General features: G+C 31.8%; 1 protein-coding gene across 1 annotated transcript; it reads left to right on the top strand.

Annotated features, from left to right (window-relative positions):
* Window positions 1-403: 403 nt before the first annotated feature.
* Window positions 404-21857, top strand: LOC139513238 (salivary peroxidase/catechol oxidase-like). The gene is made up of 13 exons (XM_071301542.1): window positions 404-553; window positions 3275-3323; window positions 3615-3817; window positions 5220-5384; window positions 5918-5954; window positions 7658-7764; window positions 8424-8525; window positions 10253-10345; window positions 12385-12886; window positions 15437-15649; window positions 16261-16430; window positions 17704-17797; window positions 21725-21857. Exons 2-13 carry the CDS (start codon window positions 3277-3279, stop codon window positions 21792-21794), a joined length of 1803 nt encoding a protein of 600 aa, XP_071157643.1. The 5' UTR covers window positions 404-553; window positions 3275-3276; the 3' UTR covers window positions 21795-21857.
* Window positions 21858-21943: the final 86 nt, after the last annotated feature.

The raw sequence follows: 21943 nt of genomic DNA, 5'->3' as shown, positions 1-21943 counted from the left end.
GTTACTTCGAATTCGGTATCCAACACAATGTAAAGTAATATCAAATTGTGATCAACATTTGTGTACACATAAGTAATTGATTAGATACTTTGATGAAATGTCATATATTTACTAATGTCACTGTTTAAATGCACATTGTAATTTCCTTGCCTCCCAGAAATAATGTCCATTATTCAAACTATGTTTCTTATGTATACCATCAAATTCATATAAAGCAGAAATGTTAAAAACAAATGTCGACTTTTGGCTTCTTTACACTGTTGTTCAACTACGCACTAAAGCAAAACCGACCAAAGATTCACCTATAAATCACGCATTAACAAATTGTGCAAGTATTGATATATTAGCAATAAAATAGATTTTGATTATATAATGGGATGCTCAAAGTAATTTATAAGTAGTTATGTAAAAGTAAAACTTTTATGAATCAGTAATTGCTTTAACATCTTGAAAATATGTGATAATGCCTATAGGACAACTTTACGTTGTGGTTATACTTTGAGGAGATTAAAGTTGGCAATAATAATTTATTACCATAAAATTTCAGTAGAAGGTAAAACTATTCAGTAATAGTTATTTTGAAGTTTAAGTTCCAGTAAAAATAATAACGAGACGCATGCTAGCAACAGTAAATAAACAATTATGTTCGTCTTAACAAAAGAAACGAGAGACCAGTAATTTACTGAAGTCTTTTTTGTAAAATTAACAATGTTGCAATGGGCACACATTTTTGTCGAGCCTTCGACTTTAGTCGAAAAAGCGAGACTAAGCGATCCTAAATTCCGTCGTCGTCGGCGTCGTCGTCGGCGGCGTCCACAAATATTCACTCTGTGTGTTATGAAATTTTAATAACTTTCTTACACTATACTGAATTTCTACCAAACTTGGATAGAAGCTTGTTTATGATCATAAGAAAGTATCCAGAAGTAAATTTTGTAAAAATAAAATTCCATTTTTTCCGTATTTTACTTATAAATGGACTTAGTTTTTCTGCGAGGAAACATTACATTCACTCTGTGGTTAAAGTTTTTAAAATTTTAATAACTTTCATAAACTATGCTTGATTTGTACCAAACTTGGACAGAAGCTTGTTTATGATCATAAGATAGTATCAAGAAGAAAATTTTGTGAAAATAAATTTCCACTCTTCCGTATTTTACTTATAAATGGACTTAGTTTTTCTGTGAGGAAACATTACATTCACTCTGTGGTTAAAGTTTTTAAAATTTTAATAACTTTCATAAACTATCATTGATTTGTACCAAACTTTGACAGAAGCTTGTTTATGATCATAAGATAGTATCAAGAAGAAAATTTTGTAAAAATAAATTTCCACTTTTCCGTATTTTACTTATAAATGGACTTAGTTTTTTTGCAAGAAACAAAACATACAGTCTGCAGTTAAAGTTTATAAATCAATTATTAGATTCATAAACTATCCTTGATTTTTTTTACCAAACTTGGTAGCTTCTTTCAATCAAAAGACAGTTTCGAGAGGGAAATTTGTATTGATGTTTTTCCTCATTTTTGTTGAGTCTGCGATTAACAGCAAAAGTAGGCGAGACACTGGGTTCCGTGGAACCCTTACAAATTTTTAATATACAAACCTGAATTTCTTTATTCTTCTGGATATATATATCTCAGAACGTTTGAGCGCGCTCCGATAGCTCAATTAAATAATTAAAAATTTTGTGACTATATTGAACGCATCTATCCTATCGAACTAGAAATAAACGTTACAGCAGATACAGTTAAGTCTGCCTAATATCTTGACCTACATCTAGAAATTTGACAATGAGGGCCGATTGAAAACAAAACTCTACGACACAAGTGATGATTTCAGCTTCCTTATTGTGAACTTTCCATTTCTATGAAGCAACATTCCAGCAGCGTCTGCATACGGAGTATATATCTTCCAATTGATACGATATTTCCAGGCTTGTATTTCCTATCATGATTTCCTTGATAGAGGGTTGCTGCTCACAAGGAAGCTATTAAACCAAGAATTACAAATGGTGAAGTTGAAATCATCCCTTCGTAAATTTTACGGACCCCATCACAATTTGGATGACCATTTTGAAATACTAGTACCCTTTTCATAGATGATATCGAATACTTTCATAATGTTGTAACTACAATATCATTCCCTTTTTACGAATGTGACCTACCGAATTAGACTATTAACCGAGGTTATCATAACATAAGCATAAAACACGGGTGCCACATATCGAGCGGGATCTGCTTACCCGTCAGGAGCACCTGAGATAACCCCCATTTTTCGTCGGGGTTCATGTTGCTTAGTCTTTAGTTTGCTATGCCCTGTCTTGTGCACTATTGTTTGTCCTTTTCCTTTTAGCCAAGTCGTTATAGGTTTATTTTCCATCTATGTGTTTGACTGTCCCTCTAGTGTCTTTCGCCTCTTTTGTAATACACAGACGATCGTTTTATAATTTGTGTACATAAGCAACACGACGGATGCCACATGTGGAGCAGGATCTGCTTACCCTTCCGGAGCACCTGCGATCACCACTAGTTTTTGGTGGGGTTTGTGTTGCTTATTCTCTAGTTTTCTATGTTGTGTCATGTGTACTATTGTTTGTCTGTTTGTCTTATTTTAGCCATGGCGTTGTCAGTTTATTTTCGATTTATGAGTTTGACTGTCCCTTTTGTATCTTTCGTCCCTCTTTTGTTCTCGTTCGTAATCATTCTAAATTCGGTGTCTACCTGTATTTTTTATCATTGTAAATGTGGGATACTTTGTTCCATGTACAACATATATTTTTTGAAAACCATCAAAACACTCAAGAAACAAAATAAGTAGTAAAGTGACATGAAAACCATAGGAATTACATTAACACTGTCCATCTTTGATAAACTTTGTCGAAGGAGCATGTAATCTTAATCTTAGAGCTGTAATTTTCATTAAACTGAATTTCATTATGTGTCTTTCGAAAGAATTGCAACACAGAAGTTCTGGCAACAGGACGAATATGAACCTTTTGTCATTGGTACTACCCAATATTTGTTCTATTGAAGTATGATACTAGTAATCATCATTTGAGGAGGACAAATTTATTTTGCTGGCTTGAACTTTTTGTATTGGCAAACACGTTTTTTTTTATAGTTCTTTAATGGAGAATACTTACCCATAACCGACTTAGTTCGACTGGTTTTGAGAACCCTTGTTTTAAGTACTTCAAAAGAGTGGTAATATTAGTAATATTTTCTAAATTAGCAAAATAGATTCAAAATATAATATTTTGTCTCATTATAGAAATGCAAGACTTTGTTACTACGGCGCTTCTTCTTTTGATAAAATTCGTGTAAGTATATTATTTTACTAACAATAAATGCACTCTCGCATGAAGAAAAAAACCTTCATGGCATTACAAGTGTTAGGGATACGCATTTAATGGAAATCTGTTGCCTATGCATTTTCATATTTTCTTCATAACACAAACAATCATACGAAAATAATGAAACCTAATTAGATTACAAGTATAAGGTTTTTTTTGTTGCTTCATATCAGATAGTTTCCTATAAATATAACAAATCCACTAATTAATTTCACATGCATAGTTATAAAAGAGTAAATAATGTTAACATGGTTGCAGGTCAGGAAACCTTGACGAAATGATGCCAAATTTACCAAACCAAGAACCCTCATCAGTTGAATGTCCTGAAAGATTTACTTGTAACAATGATAATACTGATCGTTACCGTACAGCTAATGGGGCATGTAACAATTTAATCAACCCTTCCCTAGGCATGTCCTTTACGCCACAGGGTCGCTTCATACCACCGATGTATAGTGAAGGTAAGCATAAAATGAACAAAAGACGGTACATGTATGAAGTAGTTACACAACAACACTACTTATCCGATAAACTAATCTATACAGGCTCTCAAATGGTTTTAAACAATTAATGGACTTACAAGTATTCACACAGTTTGGCAAGGAAGGTCGTTCCTTATCTTTGATGCGACTGTCATACAAGTGAGAGGTTTAGCGTTTTAAAACCAGGTTCAATCCACCATTTTCTACATTTGAGAATGCCTGTACCAAGTCAGGAATATGACAGTTGTTGTCCATTCGTTTGATGTGTTTTATCATTTGATTTGCCAAATGATTAGGGACTTTCCGTTTTGAATTTTCCTCAGAGTTCAGTATTTTTGTTATTTTACCTTTTCCTTATCAGTCACTTTTTGTGGCTTTGATCCATTCATGTGACGTGCAGGTTGAAGTGTTCTACGCTATCGTTAATTCATGGGAGATGTCCGTTGTTATTCTGAGATTTATATATTGTAATGTACTACCGGTTTTATATTATTTATTTATGTATTTTTCTGTGCTGTGTATTCTTCCATTTGTTTGTACTGTATTCATGTCACGTAGTGTTGCCATTTTAGTGGTATTTTTTTTAACATTGCCAAATACGTGATTAGTTTGACTAGCAAGACATAAAACCAGGTTCAACCCATAATATCATGTACCAAGTTAGAAATATGAAAGTTGTTATTAAATAGTTCGTTTCTATGTATGTTGGGTATTGTTTTTGTTGCAGGTAAGCGTTTCTGTTGTTGGTTTTTTTCTTATAGTTGATGTGTTCCTTCGGTTGTAGTCTGAAACCCGGATTTGTTTTCTCTTAAACGGTTTATGACTTTTGAACAGCGGTAAACTACTGTTACCTTAAGTCATCGGTCGATAATAAAAGTCTGATTTTGAGCAAAAACTTGAATACACTTTGACCAATTAATGCTTACTTCGTACTTTATTTGGCCTTTTTAACTTTTTTGGATTCGAGTGTCACTGATGAGTCTTTTGTAGACGAAACGCGCGTCTGGAGTATATACTAAATTTAGTCCTGGTATCTATGATGAGTTTATTTACAAGTACAAGTGAGAGGTTTAGCTTGCTATAAAATCAGGTTCAGTCCACCATTTTCTACCTCAGAAAAATTTAGTCGTTTAATTTTGTGACTTTCCGTTTTGAATTTTCCTCCAAGTTCGGTAATTTTGTAATTTTACTTTTTATTTCGTTCAGATATACATAAACAGAAAGACTTTTCTATCAAACAATCAACTTATGGCGGGAAGTATTTTAATGTTTGTTACAATTGTGAATTGTGAACTGATAGCCATATATCTACGTCTTGCATTAAAAAAAATATGAGGTTATTCTTTATTTTTGATCAAAATATTGAAACATATCTATATAGGCGATGCCCCTAGAAATCACCCTGACATGCCGAGTGCCAGACTTGTGAGTAACAAGCTTTTTGATGCAAAGAATACAACCATCTTCTCTGCAATTCACACAGTGCAGTTTATGGCTCACGGACAGTTCATAGCACATGATGTTGCAGCGACACCAGGCGAAGGAGGTATGCAATAAGCAATGTTGAAAAATCATAAAAACCCTAGAGAATTGTCGAAACGTATTTAGTTTTTTTGCAGAAGTTATCTATGTAAATTACTCAAGATCTTTTTCTCAATAAGTTAAAAGAAATATGTTTTTTGGTCCTTTTTGGTTTTATAGCTCTTCACTATTTGGGTTTTCAAACACCCTCGTCTTTCAAATATTTGCTTTGAGCGTTACTGATGAATGTAAACTCAGAAAGGCGCTTCGGACGCATGAAACTAATAACGTGTTTTCATTTTTTATAATCATTTGGTTTTACATAAAAGATATAATTGCAATTATAATTATAAAATTGTACATATGAAAAGAGATGTGAATGTAGCAAATCAATCCAATGACATACAAATCAAAACTTCGCTCTTACTAGGTAGCATTGAGGAAGGATATTTTCGAGTGTTTATAGTAGTTGCACTTACTGACTGGTTAGTTTGCATCTACAGTTACTAGTAAATAAGACAAATTTTTGTTTTAATTTTTTTTCCAATTCTCATCCAGCTGATCTGGATTGTTGTGATCCTACCAATTCTTTGGAGTAAGTATATGAAAGGGTATTGTTCAAACAAATTTATCTTTTTATCCCTTATTTTTCCTTTCTTACCCAGAATTTCAGCATATGCATTCATTTGAACATTTTACACCAATACTCATATATTGTTTCAGTTTTTATCTTTGGAGATGATTAATTTTAATTGGTGGAATTTGGTTACCCTGTTTATTCTTACATAAAGCTCTGATTTGTTTTTTTAGCTTTGACTATACTTTTTGTCCTTTAATATTGTTTAGTATAGAAGTTTTGTTTATAAACTTTATTTTTAGTTTGGTTTGGGTTTTTAGATATTTTGGCCTCTATCATCAATGAAGAGACATTTATTGTCGAAATGCGAATTTGATGCAGAAAAAGGAGTAGGTCCGGTAAGGGCCGATTTTGGCCTCAAATTTCAAGTTCATCTAACGAAAGTTTTTGGACACTTTTTAAACACTTAAGTGTCTATTTCAATTGATTCGATTAGTGTATGTGAAAGATTTTAACTGATTTAGTCAATAAAAACGCTCTGATTCTAGCTTAAATATGAAAAATCTATCAAATATGCAAAAAAACGTCACTTTTCAGATGGTTTTTGTCAAAAATGAATGTGGCCGCATCCGCGTTCATCCTCAACCTTTATATATGTTTTGTATTATCACCAAATACAACTTACATTTCGATATTATGAATGAACACGAATGCGGCCACTTTCATTTTAGACAGAAACCGTCTAAAAAATGACCAAAATGGTAAAATTTTTAAGATTTCAGTAATTTAGCATGACTTAATGATGCTAAAACGCGATATTTGTGCATTGTATCGTCAAGAACAGCTCATATTTATGTAGCAGAAGCATTTTACTTTCCAAAATCTAGCTTAAAGATTACATTTTCACAATTTTCTTAAACTGCTATATTTTGGGGCCAAAAAGGGGTCTTAGTGAACCTACTCCTTTGTATCGTTATTATAACAAATATAGTATTAAAAATTCAGAAATTTCAGCATTAAAAATTAATATCACAAAAATACTGAACTCCGAGGAAAATTCAAAACGGAAAGTCCCTAATCAGATGGCAATATAAAATGATAAAACAAATTTAACTAATGGACAACAACTTTCATATTCATGACTTGGTACAGGCATTGTTAAATGTAGAAAATGGTGGATTGAACCTGGTTGTATAGCGCTAAATTATTATTACGGCTGCTGAAAAAATGCAAGATAAATTATAACGATTAGTGAAATGCTATTTACAAATAATGCAATGAAAGTAATTTATTATTATTTATTCAAAGCATATCCCGTCGCCATAGTGTTTAAAAAAAAACAACAGTTATCACAATATCTTTGATCTTCGATCCACCTATGATTTGCAGATTTCTTTTTTCGAAAAATAATCGAGAAAAATCGTTAGGTTCGTACGTAGAGTAAGTAATGGAATATTATGTTCCGACATAACACACTGCTATATCATATATTATTAAATGTCACTTTGCCATTCCCCCGTTCGTATAGACGCGAATTATAACTAGGCACAAAACCTTTTATAGTATTAAAAATAGAATGACATGCCGTAAGACCTTAATTTCAGAACATAGTTTGTACAATTAAAGTTTGAAATTAATGTATTTTCAACAATCTACATGTTTACATCATTGAGGAAAAGAACACTTTTAACCAATAATATCTATTATGTTAAATTTTTCAGGAAGGATTGTTATGTTATACCAGTACCAGAAGATGATCCATTTTTCAAAAGTATAAGATGCTTAAACTTTGTAAGATCATCTGCAGCAGGCAAAAACTGTTTGACAGGTAAAGTATATTGCATTCCACTGTATCCAATATTTTTTTTAACCGAAATGGATTTTGTTGCTGAATTCTCTGACATTCAGTTGATATGATTATCATTATTATAATTATTTCATTTCAAGTTATGTTGTTACATTTCAAGTTTCCATTGTTTCAACGTTCTTCAATAGAATAATATAATATGATAGTGCCAATGACATAAATACAGTTCAATCATGAATGGTCAATGTTTGGAAGAATAGGTTTCATGTTTTTAACTGAATGCGAGGTCTAAACTGCATCATACACAAAAAGAGACGACAGAAACCACTTACCAGATTGTATTCAACAACAATCGTGTCTGTCGCGTTTCGAACAAAAAGGTAAGAGTCGGTTGTTTGGTATAAGTTAACTATTTATGACGTTATATATGTATCCGTCTAGTGTGAACAATTGTCCTGAGTGAAGCTGAACTTTTATTTCATTTGTATACTGTTGGAATATTTATAATACTACTAGTATTCTCAGAGGCCACTATGTCCAAAAATTTACCTTCTGTAACTTATAATGTTTAAAGCATGACTGATAGGTCAACAACTACACAGTATATATATAAATATATTTCATGACTTGCACATGTTTTTCCTCCTATAAAAATCTAAAACTTTTAATCAATTTGCTAGGACAAAGAGAACAAATGAATGACGTAACATCGTTCATTGATGGATCTATGGTTTATGGATCAACAGAAGAGCAAATGTCAAAACTACGTGATACACATGGAGGTAGGTCATACTTTTATTGTGTTATAATATTAGCAGAAAATTTAAAACCAATTGTTCAGAGAACAATTGAAGGTCTTTCCACATGGAAGAAATTTTAAAAAGAAGCTAGTTACTTTATACTGATGCGATACATAAGTTGTTTTGATATACTTTTGAGTGAAAGAATGGAGATAATTGTTACTTCCGGTGAAGTAAATGTCTCATATAATAGTTTCTTTCACACTGATTCCAAAAATATATAGTTTCTATATACTTTTGCCTTAAAACCAGGAGAGAATTGGCCATTTCCGGTTGATCAAAAGTAATTTTTAGTCATGAGTAATAGGTTAATGTATTTAAATTACAAATTACTTCCGGTTTTCTAAAGGTCACTTCCGGTTTTCATTTTCAAGGTCATATGTCACCAAACCTTTTGTAAATGGTCATATGGCTTTATGATGAACCAAGATGAAGTAATAATCAATTAACCTTATAATAAATCATTTCAGGGGCAGTAACTCCTATAAGATGATTTTTGATTGTTTCAGACCAAATGAAACATATCTTCATTACAATAAAGCAAACATTTTGCACATGTCCTTTTGTATATATCTTTGAAATTTATCTGAACGGCAAACACTTATCTTGTGTAACACCAAAACCTATTATTTGATTTCTTGATAGATAATACTAATAAAAAATTGAATTTAAGTGACCATAACTTGACCTTATACTGAATTTTCAGTCACACTTAGAATACATTCTTCTGATTTAAAGTTCTATGCTATGTAAAGTTACCATTTAATTTCGTTCAATCACAAGCTGTTACTTCCATACAATACGATATTTTATTTTGAACAACATTGTACTCTGTATAGCTTCATATGGATCACGGTACGGGCTTATATTTGATATGTGCAACAATTTAGGTTGTCCCGAAAGTAGAAGGTCTGCTGCATATCTTTTTTTCGATATTGATACAGATGCACGACTTCAAACAATAATCTATGAAAAACGTGATGATATCAACTTTTCAATTCTTAACTTTCCATTTCTCAGCATTTAATAAAATCCACAGAAACTGCACCAACAGAGTTATGAGGAAAGACTTACTAGCGACATATGTTTGTGGTGTTTTGGAATAAGTCTCGTTTCTTATACATCCTTGACTCTCATATTTACTTCTCTGACAATTCCCAGGGTGGCGAAATCTAGAAAAAAAGCCTCGGACGCATAAAAAGTGGGTTTTTTTCGGCTTGTTTCCTTCACATGTATATCTGATAATATGCCTTCGTGATGGACGACTTATCTCCACCAAAACTAATTGACATTGCAAAAAAATACGACATGTTCTGAATTATAAATCTTAGAAATTTGCTTTGATACATGCAAGTTCATAATATAAAAGTAAAATATAAAGACGACTTGAAGATATGCCTTGCAGGTTAAAGATATGAATACAAAGTAACGCATACTATTTAGTGTATACATTAGATGCATTTGGATGGAATAATACATAAAGATAATCCCTTATCAATTTCGTACATAAAACTGTTTGAAATTAATCGATAATACGATGGTTTAGTTGTTGATTTAATGTAAGCATATTCAGCAGTATGTTTAATGAGTTTTTTCTTGAATGGTGTCAGACATTTTCTTACAAAATGCTTCCAAATTTTGTACACATATCAAAAGCAAATTATTAAATATATAGATAACAAATTTGCTCATAATCTTATTTCTTACAGGATTGTTAAAAATGAGTTCGAATAAAATGCTGCCAGAAAATCCAAATGGAGAATGCCGTAACATCCAGCCACAACATCATTGTCATTTAGCAGGTTCGATACAACTATGTTTAAACTATAATTAAGACGATATTGTTACAAAATCTGTTGCAGATATATTTTTATGAACCATCGTTGCATTTAAAAGTTCAAATTGCTACATCGTTTGAGTTTCATGCACTAGAACTTTATGCTACAGACTTCCAGTGTCTGAGCAGAAAGTTGATGAACCTGGATAATGTCAAAGCACGTCTCGTCCTTTTTCAAGAAATGGTTTTCGGAAGATATCAATATAAAAGAAATGACGGTCTTGAAGTATAGATTCTATGTACTGACGTTGTTTGTCAGCGTAACTACGTGTTATATAATTGTTCTTTTTTTTTGCCTTTGTATATTTTTAATCCCTAAATGCTAGTCCTTTTTGGTAATATCCCTTTGTCGTAGCTCGGTACTTATACATCCCTCCATTTTCTATATGCCATTTTGTTTTTCTCTGTGCCGTGCGGAGGTATTTGTTTTGTTTATTATAGATTAAGCTTATAACACAATGTTGAATGCTGTTCCCCTATTTTTGGAATATTTCAGGAATATATCAGTTGTTTTCCGTCCATTTGATGTGTTTCAGCTTTTAATTTTGCAATTTGATAAGGAACTTTCGTTTTAAATTTACCTCGTAGTTCAGTATTTATGTTATTTAATTTTTGTTGTAATGGCTACTTGCACGTTATATAACTAGTGAGCTAGAATACCGCTTGGTATCGACTTTTGTGACTTCACTTCAACAAAATGATAAATGTATTTTTCAGCGTTTCGCAGTATACAGCGGGAAAACACTGTCTTAAAGTTTCTGTCATATTGTGTATGGGTCAATGATGTATGATTCGATAGGTCAGGTGACATAACGTTTTGTTTTGCTATTTCGGTGGTAATGGAATTTTTTTCTAGGTGGTCATTCTAGATTGTCGAAGATATCATACAGTTAAAACTTCTTTTTTTTTGTATAAAATTCAGCTTTTCATATAATCATAATCATGATGACGTACGGCATCATTACACAGAAACGGTTCTTGTAATGCTCCGTCACGCAGGTTTCCAAAATATTTGTTTTTCCTGGGAGGCGAGTGTCCGTTTATGACGGATAATCATAATATGACATTTAACAATTGGAATGTTCTTGGAAGTAAATAGATATTTACTACTATTGTTGCCGGAAGTATATGTTTGTCCACCAAGTTGTGGGTAAATTACTTAGTATAGCTTACTGTGTTATATGATGTTTGCATATATTTATATGAGATTATTGTTTTGTTGTATTGGATTACAAATTTCATCAAATGCTGGTTCAGGTCTGTCTGCACGGAAAAATGCATATTTGAGTTGAGTCTAAATAAACTCATCATAGATACCAGGACTAAATTTTGTATATACGCCAGAAAAGTTAACCAAAAGTAGTGAGAAGTTACGACACAACTCTTATTATTGAAATTAAATAACATATATTAGTTCTTTACTGGTTTTGGATTAATAAGCTGATTTCGGTTGTTTTTTTCACTCCTGTGTCATACCTTGCAGAACGCATCTTGTAAATATTGGGCTTTTTCTCGTCCTGCATATGCATTACATTATATTCGCATAACGTCAAGTAAGCATGCAATAATCAATTCAATCTATAGTTAAGTTGAAGACTGCAGTAACTTCAAAATGAACTGCATCCATATACACTGAATAAAGATAAATATTTTCATTTTATCAATTAAGCTTTTACACAAATATTAATCACTTAACCTGCTTCGCATTATTAATTGTAATGCTATAAGAAAAGTTAAGAACACGATAAAGAAATAATGAAATTGTTTCTGTAAAAAGAAAGGTGCAGTCATTCAGTGCGTAAATGTTTGCAAAAATATAACATTGTTAACACAAACCTCACATGTCGAATGCATTAAAACAACGATTTTATAAGTAAACTTGTGAACGTATCGTACATAACCAAGTACCCAAATATAAAATTGAGACATGTCATCATTTCGCCGCCTCTTGTATTTCATAAATACATCTTTAAAGCAACAAAAGAACTTTTCGTTAAATTTCAGGGGATTTCCGAGTCGACGAAATTCCCAACCTTGGTATGAATCATCTTTTACTTGTCAGACAACACAATGATATAGCAAGAAAACTTCAAGGAATCAACCCACATTGGTCGGACGAAATAGTTTTTCAAGAAACCCGGAAAATCACCATAGCATTAATTCAACACATTACTTATAATGAATATTTACCATTAATGGTTGGTGAGAAGGCAATGAACCGACATCGTTTACGTATTCGTCGCAGAGGAAGAAATCCCTTCAAAGACCTGTACGACCAAGAATTAGACCCAAGAATTAGAAATTCTTTTGCGACCGCTGCTCTACGAATAGGACACACATTAATCGTACCTAGTCTAGCTTACTTATCTAGTGACTATAGAACTTTGTATCGAGAAAACCTTGATGACAATTTCTTCAGCACTCATATGATTCTGAAAGAAGATGGAAGTTATACAGACAAGATTGCAAGATGGCTAACACATGAACAGTGCATGAAATCAGACAGGTAAAATTGATTAGTTATTAAGGGGAAAGTAAAGGGTAAAATCACAAAAGTTGAACTCCTCGGAAAATTCAAAACAGAAAAACCCTAATCAAATGGAAACGGTTGTGACTTCATGAAATCGGATCGTGACAGTTCTGGTATCGGATCATGAAAGGTCTGTGTTGCGTTCAATATCGTAGCAGCTACAAATAAAGGCAACAGTAGAATATCGCTGTTCGAAATTCATAAATCGATTAAGAAAAAAACAAATCCGGGTTACAAACTAAAACTGAGGGAAACACATTAAATATAAGACACAACAGAAACACAACATCAAAATGTAACACACACAGGAACGAACTTTAATATAACAATGGCCATTTTCCTGACTTGGTACTGGACATTTTAAGAAAAAAAATAGTGGTTTGAACCTGGTTTTGTGGCTAGCTAAACCTCTTGAAAAAGCATTGAGGACTAAAAGTTCCAAAAAGTTATGTATAATACGGCTAAAGTTTTTTTGTCTTGGATAACAACATCCTTATTATTTAGAATAATTCATACTTTTATAAACAGTAAATTTATAAAAATGACTATATAATAGTTTTTAAAACTGATATAACATTTATTGATAAACATGAAAATTACAATACCAATTAAAGAACCTTAGTGAGCACGCTCACATACCCCACGTCCCCACATTGTCATTGGAGAAATTAAATAAGTATAAGAAAAAAAAATTGTATAAGAAAAATTATTGAATAATAATTTCCTGTTAATATACACATCTACATAGTATGTCCTTATTATCTAAAAAGGTTTAATGAAATTCTGTTGTGTGTTTTCAGAGGAGTTGAGATGACAAACTGTTGCAGAAGTACATTGAAGCAAATAAGTTCAAAGGGGCGTAACTCCTAGAAATAAAATTGAATCGTAATTTCCCGTCGATATGCACAACTACATAGTATGTCCTTATTATCTGAAAAGGTTTCATGAAATTCTGTTGTGTAGTTTCAGAGGAGTTGCGATGACAAACTGTTGCAGTAGTACATTGAAGCAAATAAGTTCAAAGGGGCGTAACTCCTAGAAATAAAATTGAATCGTAATTTCCCGTCGGTATGCACAACTACATAATATGTCCTTTTCATATAAAAAGATTTCGTGAAATTCTGTTGTGTGGTTTGAGAGGAGTTGCGATGACAAACTGTTGCAGTGGTACATTAAAGTAAATAAGTTCAAAGGGGCGTAACTCCTAGAAATAAAATTGAATCGTAATTTCCCGTCGATATGCACAACTACATAGTGTGTCCTTATTATCTGAAAAGGTTTCATGAAATTCTGTTGTGTAGTTTCAGAGGAGTTGCGATGACAAACTGTTGCAGTAGTACATTGAAGCAAATAGGTTCAAAGGGGCGTAACTCCTAGAAATAAAATCGAATCGTAATTTCCCGTCGATATGCACAACTACATAATATGTCCTTTTCATATAAAAAGATTTCGTGAAATTCTGTTGTGTGGTTTGAGAGGAGTTGCGATGACAAACTGTTGCAGTAGTACATTAAAGTAAATAAGTTCAAAGGGGCGTAACTCCTAACTCGTTGCGTGGGGTATAATTAATATAAAATTGTGGTAGTAAGTATATAACTAATTGTATTAGCTGGCTATTTCTGTGTTTCTTCTAAAGCAAACTGTAAACCAAATATATCGTATACATTTAGTTGACCCAAACTGATTTAATAATGAACTGGGTGATTAGTTATCTTCACCATAACACACGAATACAACAGTAAAAAAAGAAGATTTACTACTACAAACGATAAGACATTTGACAAAATCCGAAGAGAATAACAACTATAACAGAACATGCACGAGCATAACGTATCAACTGAGATATGTAAACACCATACGAAGGGGCAAAGGGTATGGTTCTACTGAGAAATGGGAACAAAGGGATAGGTGGATTTTTTACTATTGAACGTGTAGCTAGACTAGCTGCTATCTAGATCTATTTAGAAAACAGACTAGCTACACGTTCAGTAGTCTAAAGCCCTATGTAGATCTATGAAGCAGCTACGATATTGAACTCAACCGTGGTATCGGTTCGTGCTAATCTGAACAATGCATTGTATTAACAAAAGGTGGGGATCTTTTCTTTAAATTTTTATGTCACAATTTTCTCAACAAAAATAACTGAACAGAACGATCGCACTTTTTCCAGCATTTCAAAAGCGATGAATTGTTACCAGTGTACGCTTTTCTGATTTGTAAGACACCAGCCGCCATGTTTTCCATATAATTTGTATTACGGGTCCTGTTTGTTTCAATTCCCTTTTTTATTCTTCAATGATCATTTATAGTCACTTTAGTAAGTACAAGGAAAAATGTAATTATCAGTAGATTAGACGTTAAAAGTCTTTATTTTGCTTTCGTCGGTAAGCGAACTTTTTTGGCCGTTTTCATTCGAAAAAAAGGATTAGACTTTTATTCAAAATATCTTGAAAACGACATGTTATATATGTTACAATTGTTTCTCTTCGTGTGGATATTTTAAATAAGCCCAAAATTATGCTGTAGATTTTTCCAGCCTGAAGTACGGAACAAATTGTTCAAAATGGAAGGCACAAGTCATGATTTAGCTGCTCGAAATATTCAGAGAGGACGAGATCATGGTCTGCCAGATTACAATTCATGGAGACGATTTTGTGGTTTAATACCAGTAAAATTTTGCGATGATATAATTGTCGATCATGATAAAGAAAGTTCTGATAAAATCAAAGAACTATACAGGTATGAATGTTTCAAGTGTCTACTATAATATATACCTACAATTCCTATTTTATTGCACAAAACATTTATATCATGATTAGTTATCGTTACACATGTGAACATATCAAAGTCAAATAAATTAAGCATTATAGAGCATCATGATCTTTAACTACCAGAACAGAAAGGAGCTTTTGAAAAAGATATATCAGTTGCAACTTTTGTTTTAGAACCCCAACCTAATTTAGTTGCTGAAATACAAGAATCAAACACGTACCTGTCGATCATATCATTTTATGACATTTCCAAATTGATGATAAAAGTTATCAAAGGTACCAGGCTTATAATTCGATACGCCAGAGGAGCATTTCGTCTACATTAGACTCATTATTGACGCTCAGATCAAAATTGTTAGAAAGACAAACAAGTACAAAGTGTAAGAGCATTGATAACTGAACAATCGAAGATATAAGAATTGATATTCTTAATGGAAATATATCATAAGATAAAGAAGCTGAACTACAAGAAACACATTGTTCAGTTTTATATTGAATGAAATTGTCTTACTCTTTGTGTTGTATGAGATAGAATGCACAAAGTTTAACCCAAGTGAAATGTTAAGCACTTATTTTCAGACACGCATCACACATTGATTTGTATGCTGGAGCTGTTTCTGAAACACCAAAACCAGGCAGTTTACTTGGACCAACCTTCCAATGCATATTTGTACGTCAGTTTGAAGCCTTGAAAAGCGGTGATAGACACTGGTATGAGAGACCCCGTGGAAAGGCGGGATTTACTAGGGGTATGTTTTAGACGTAGCACACGAATGTATAAGAATTGACGTGTACATTACAGTTTGGTTTTTTTATAAACTCTTTATTTTAGTTACGTCGTTAAAGAAAGGATTTTTATTTCAATTTCTATATAGCAGAGCAGTTTTTTTTTAATGAGCTTAAAATTAGTTTTACTCCTGTGTGATAGCCTAAAACTCGTTGGTTACAAACAATACATTCAGGTCAAAGTTTTTACTATAACGAATGAATTCAAGTCTTTTATAATATTAACAAATTAATTGAATGATAACTGTTTTTCGTACATATTTAAATCATTTTGTAAACGTAAAAGGGAGTTGAATGATGTTTCAAATTTGTACTTAATATTGTATATCGCTCATAGCGCATTTTTCCTTATATGTTGTTGACATCTTAATAGTCATCTATAAATGAATCAGTTGTAATTGTCTCAGGGTTTTTTTTTTAAAGACAAAGAACGGTTAATTGGTAAAACACATTGACAAATTTTGAAATTAAGTTGCAAAACGATTTGATTTCTTAGATATGTTTGAATTGAAAAAGAATGTTTGACTATAAAAATGTGGTTAACCAAATTCTGTAATCATTTTGACAACATATATATGATTATTTTCTTCTACACTTAAAATTAAGTCGCTTCTTCAACAATAAAAGATAAGATCTCGTTTCGTTTGTTATAATGATACGTCTTGGAGAAGGTTAATAAACAACTGAAAATATCAAATTTTGCAAAGGTTAAAGAAAGTTTTGGGTAAATGCTAATAATACGGTAGTATAACAAAGGTAACAAATGAAAATTCAGAGGCCATCATACAGGTCTGAAACAATGAAAGCATTCTCAGAAAACACAAAAACCATAAAAGACATCGTATTAAACGAGTTTTATTTGAATGAAACATAAATGCGCGACTGTATAATTGAATATGTATCCTACATACAGATACAGAGATACAGCCAAATTTATTTTTTTCCAAAACGAACGAATGATTTGTACGGAAAACCCTTACAACCAGAAGGTTTCAAAGGAACTTCACCGTTAAAAATAGAAAAAAAATCAATCTTATGTCGTACATTTTAGTTTAATCAGTTACTTCAGATAGAATTACCGGAGTATTATTATAATATTTTTTTTATCAATTAAATCAAGTATATCATAAAGGTAAGTTTTATCAACTTTTTATTTTAATGTTAATTTTGAAGTAGCACTATATTACAGACAAACAAGATGCTAGTAATTTCTTCTTTTTTTTTTTTTTATCATAGATCAACTAAATTCCATCAAATCAATGAGATTGTCAAAACTGTTTTGTGACAATTTTAACCTACCCAAGATTCAACTTGATGCTTTCCTGAAGAGGTAAGCTTACACTTATCAATTAAGAATTGAATACTTCTTTTTGTAACTTCATTGGGGTGTAAAAGCGTTGACCGAAGTACGCTTTTACAACCCTATGAAGTTACAAAAAGAAGCAGCCAATACTTATAATTTATTTTTTTAGCTAGGATCATAAAAACACGATTTTTATCATGTTTTTATTTAATTTACCTGTGAACTTTATTGTGGGACTTCATGTCATCATGAATGATAAATTTTATTGTGTAATGAAGTTGATTAAGGAATAATGCGAGATTGCAGTGTAGCCAATCAGAATAAAGTATTATAATGAAACGTACATGAAATGTAATTATTTTACATAAAAGAAAAAGCTTTTTTTCCAGGCATAAATTTACACGACGTTTAGTTAATGTAATATACATTAAACTCAGTTTGCCTGGATTTTGAAAATGTCTATAAAAACACATAGCAAGTTAAAGCGTTTACAAAACCTTGAATTTTTCGAAAAACTAAGGATTTTCTTATCCCATACATAGATTACCTTAGCCGTATTTGGCACAACTTTTTGGAATTTTGGATCCTCAATGCTCTCCAACTTTGTACCTGTTTGGCTTTATAAATATTTTGATATGAGCGTCACCGACGAGTCTTATGTAGACGAAACGCGCGTCTAGCGTACTAAATTATAATCCTGGTACCTTTGATAACTAATTAAAGCAAAATAGAGAATCGCTATCGCCAATGATCAAACTGAATCATACAAACCTTGAGTTCATATACGAATTGTTTCATGTAATTTTTAGTATGTTTTTATTAACATAGAATAGGGTTGATGTCAAGTACGAAACTTTTTTTTCGAAGCGATGATTTCCAACTGGCTAACAGGACGGTTTTGCCTACGGTAACTTTTCTCATCTTTTGTTTACTCCTATATCTACAAAGTGCTTTGAAAATCTTTAAGGTATATATAGCATCATAAATATGAGTTACTGTAACAAAAACATGCATTAGAATATAAAATATACCTGTGCATCACATCAACTTGGTAGAAAAAAAAGTGAAATCGATGGACAATTTTGCTCTCGTAGTACAAAGCAAATAATCTTTTATTGCAAATATTTGCATCAGTTTACAGTTAAATATATACTGTTTCAATATACTTTTCGTATTTAAGCAGAATATTCGTATTTTCCATAAAAAATATGTTTTCCTTGAGGATCCCAAAATAAATAACTGTACGATCAGTCTAGAACTGACTGTAATTTCTAGAAGCGATTTCAGATTTTTTTACTGTATGACCAGTCGTGATTTTGAAGAAAAAACAACAGCAATTTGAAGGTATATACTCGATATGTGATATTATGAACTATCCAGGGAACTATAACGTGTAATTACTTTCATCAGACAATACAAATATATTTCTGATGAATTTTTTAGATGGCAAAATAATTGTATTTTTGTTCAATCAGTCTTATTTAAAATCAAATGCCTAAAAGTAATACATGATTCGCTTGTGAACTTATAGTGTATAGTTACAGTTATCTGTTTATAGCTATTACATTTTTAAACATTATTTACACCGTCCACCATTGACCAATTGATGATAACATAAATCAAGCTTGTCTCTTTTAAAATAACAAAAAAAGGATGATAGAATTTTGGTAAGTTTACAGAAATAGAAGGTCCATAATGCATTAATCGAGTAAAAATGGAGTAATTTCAGAAAATTTTAATTATTGGTTTAGGAGGTGTTGGAAATACCTGATGGGTGCCCCCATATAATGCAATGTTCAAGTCCGTATCTTATATAAAGTAGCCCCATAAAAGATTTTTTACTAAAAATCGAAATAGACTGTGCACAATACAGTCATTATCAGTTATGATAAGGAATCCGAATAAGATTAATTAATATTTATATCAGTGACGGATTCAAAAAAAGGGGATCCGGCAGTTTGAAACCCTTTTTAACTATCAATGCATTTGTATGGGAACATATATTTGAAATCCCCTTTTCTCCTGGATTGGACCCCCTCTCCATTTAAAAATGGCCGGAACCCCCAATGTATATAAAGTGGTTTATGAGGAGATGCGCTTACAAAACCGGCGAAACATATTGTACCGGCCCAACGCACGAACGGAAAGACGGACTTCTTTATCACTATAACCCCCGCTTAACAAAGTGGTGTACAATTGAGTTTCAAAGAGACAGCTCTACATCTTAAACAAAGTGAAGGAACTGTGATCAATTATAGGCTACAGTACGGCCTCGAATGTGTGTAAATACATGCATTTTTATATAACAACTAAATCTGTGTGTTTGTACAATTTTAAGTATAACGGAGGACATTTCTGAAACTTATATACTATATATGTTGGTGACCTTCTGCTGTTGTTTTTTTTTCTATGGTCGGGTTGTTGTCTCTTTGGCACATTCCCCATTTCCATTCTCAATTTTATTTAGTATACATCAAACCTTCCTCTTATTTTAGCAACATTTAAACATCCTTATACTTAATGTAGTAAGTCGAGTACACCCTATTAAGCTAAATAATGTTTCATAAGTTTTCAGGATGTGAATGTATTGAAATATATTTGTGTTATGTAGAAAAATTCCACCTTCTAATGTATCGTAAATAACTTTGGAATCACCACTAGAATACAGTGACATTAAGACTGACCATACAGTTTTAAAATATACAAGCGAGACTGATCGTAAAGTGAGAAATTCAAACAAGCGTAATTTTCTTATTTCTGGCTTCAAAGATCTGGTTGAAACTCTTACCACCACTTGAAATATACTTCATTTAGTTAATTAAGTCTGGTTTTTACGTTAATTTGTACACTAAGAGGGTAAAAAGATTGGTTTTAGGTTCGCCGACTGATTTTTCTTAGTGATGCAGTTGAAAATCTCTTGATTAAGGCAAAGATACGAATAATGAATGTGCGGAATTTAATTCTAAACCATTTGAGAATATTGATGTTGGCTGAATTAATAATTAAGCAATGTACAGATGATCAACTTACCGTTTAATTCAGTATACCCATCAAATTTAAAATGTGATCCAAAAAGTTCTCGCTTCAAAAATCGCGACTTTCGGATAGCGTACAGAATAGTATCTACACTGTGTAATATCATTTTAAAGAGTATTTTAAAAGATTGCACTTTTTGTTTATAAACAGGTCTATAATAGAGGTATTCAAAATAACTCTTGAAATAAAATTTTAGACAAGTTGATTTTCCATTTGTTTAGGTCTGAAAGTCACGCTTTTATTGATAAACATTAAACCCGGTTTGCTTGGATTTTGATATTTAAAATGTCTATAAAAACACCTAGCAAGTTAAAGCAAAATAGAGAATCGCTATCGCCAATGATAAAACTGAATCATACAAACCTTGAGTTCATACGTACTGATACGAAATGTTTCTAAATGTGCATCACATATCAAAAATCCATAAACTAAAACAGAGATACTTTTAATATTCCTGGCTGAATTGATGATGTGTTTAATAGAAGGGAAGGTATAAATATAGTTGTGCCACCAGCTTTTTGATGATGATAATTTGTTAAAATAAACCAGCATATTTTTGTAAAACTGTTTACTGATAATGAAGTATAATTTGTAAAATACGATCGAAATAGACGAAATGAAAACTTACATTATCTTCAGTAAGTTTTTGTTTATATTAACCAGACGGATGCATTGTACAGGTAAGCCATCCTCATGTAGACAAACGTTCTATTTGAATCAGCTTTATTTCTCTAATTTTTAATCAATTTCTTTTTTATTCCATTGCAGACAATGTAAAGTTATAATAACTATAAAAAAAAATGTATTTTTATTATTATTTTATTTACTAGTATTATTATTATTTATTTAATTCATAAACTAATCAGATGTTTTATGAAAGATTAATTTTAACATATATATGTTTATCTTTCTTTTTAGTAACAAGAAAATACCTTGCAGAAATTTCCCTAGCCTCAATCTAGATTTGTGGAAAGAAATGTCGCAATAGTGTTTATAAACAAATAAAGTTTTTATATGTAATGTAAGAGAGAAATAAACTTGTAGTTATCAACTGTTTCGTCATTCTGACTTTAATAAAGGCAACAGTAGTATACCGCTGTTCAAAGTCAAAATTCGGTTGAGGGAAAACAAATTCAG

The sequence above is a fragment of the Mytilus edulis genome, chromosome 2, assembly GCF_963676685.1.
Source record: "Mytilus edulis chromosome 2, xbMytEdul2.2, whole genome shotgun sequence".
NCBI lineage: Eukaryota > Metazoa > Mollusca > Bivalvia > Mytilida > Mytilidae > Mytilus > Mytilus edulis.
Note: the sequence above shows the minus strand (reverse complement) of the source record. Positions and strands in the feature narration are given on the sequence as shown.

Bases quoted from the DNA above. Each gene is read 5' to 3' on its own strand.
- LOC139513238 (XM_071301542.1), top strand. From the start codon at position 3,277: ATGCAAGACTTTGTTACTACGGCGCTTCTTCTTTTGATAAAATTCGT. The intron at 3,324-3,614 runs GTAAGTATATTA...ACATGGTTGCAG, and splicing joins CTTCTTTTGATAAAATTCGT to GTCAGGAAACCTTGACGAAA. The intron at 5,385-5,917 runs GTATGCAATAAG...ATTCTCATCCAG, and splicing joins AGCGACACCAGGCGAAGGAG to CTGATCTGGATTGTTGTGAT.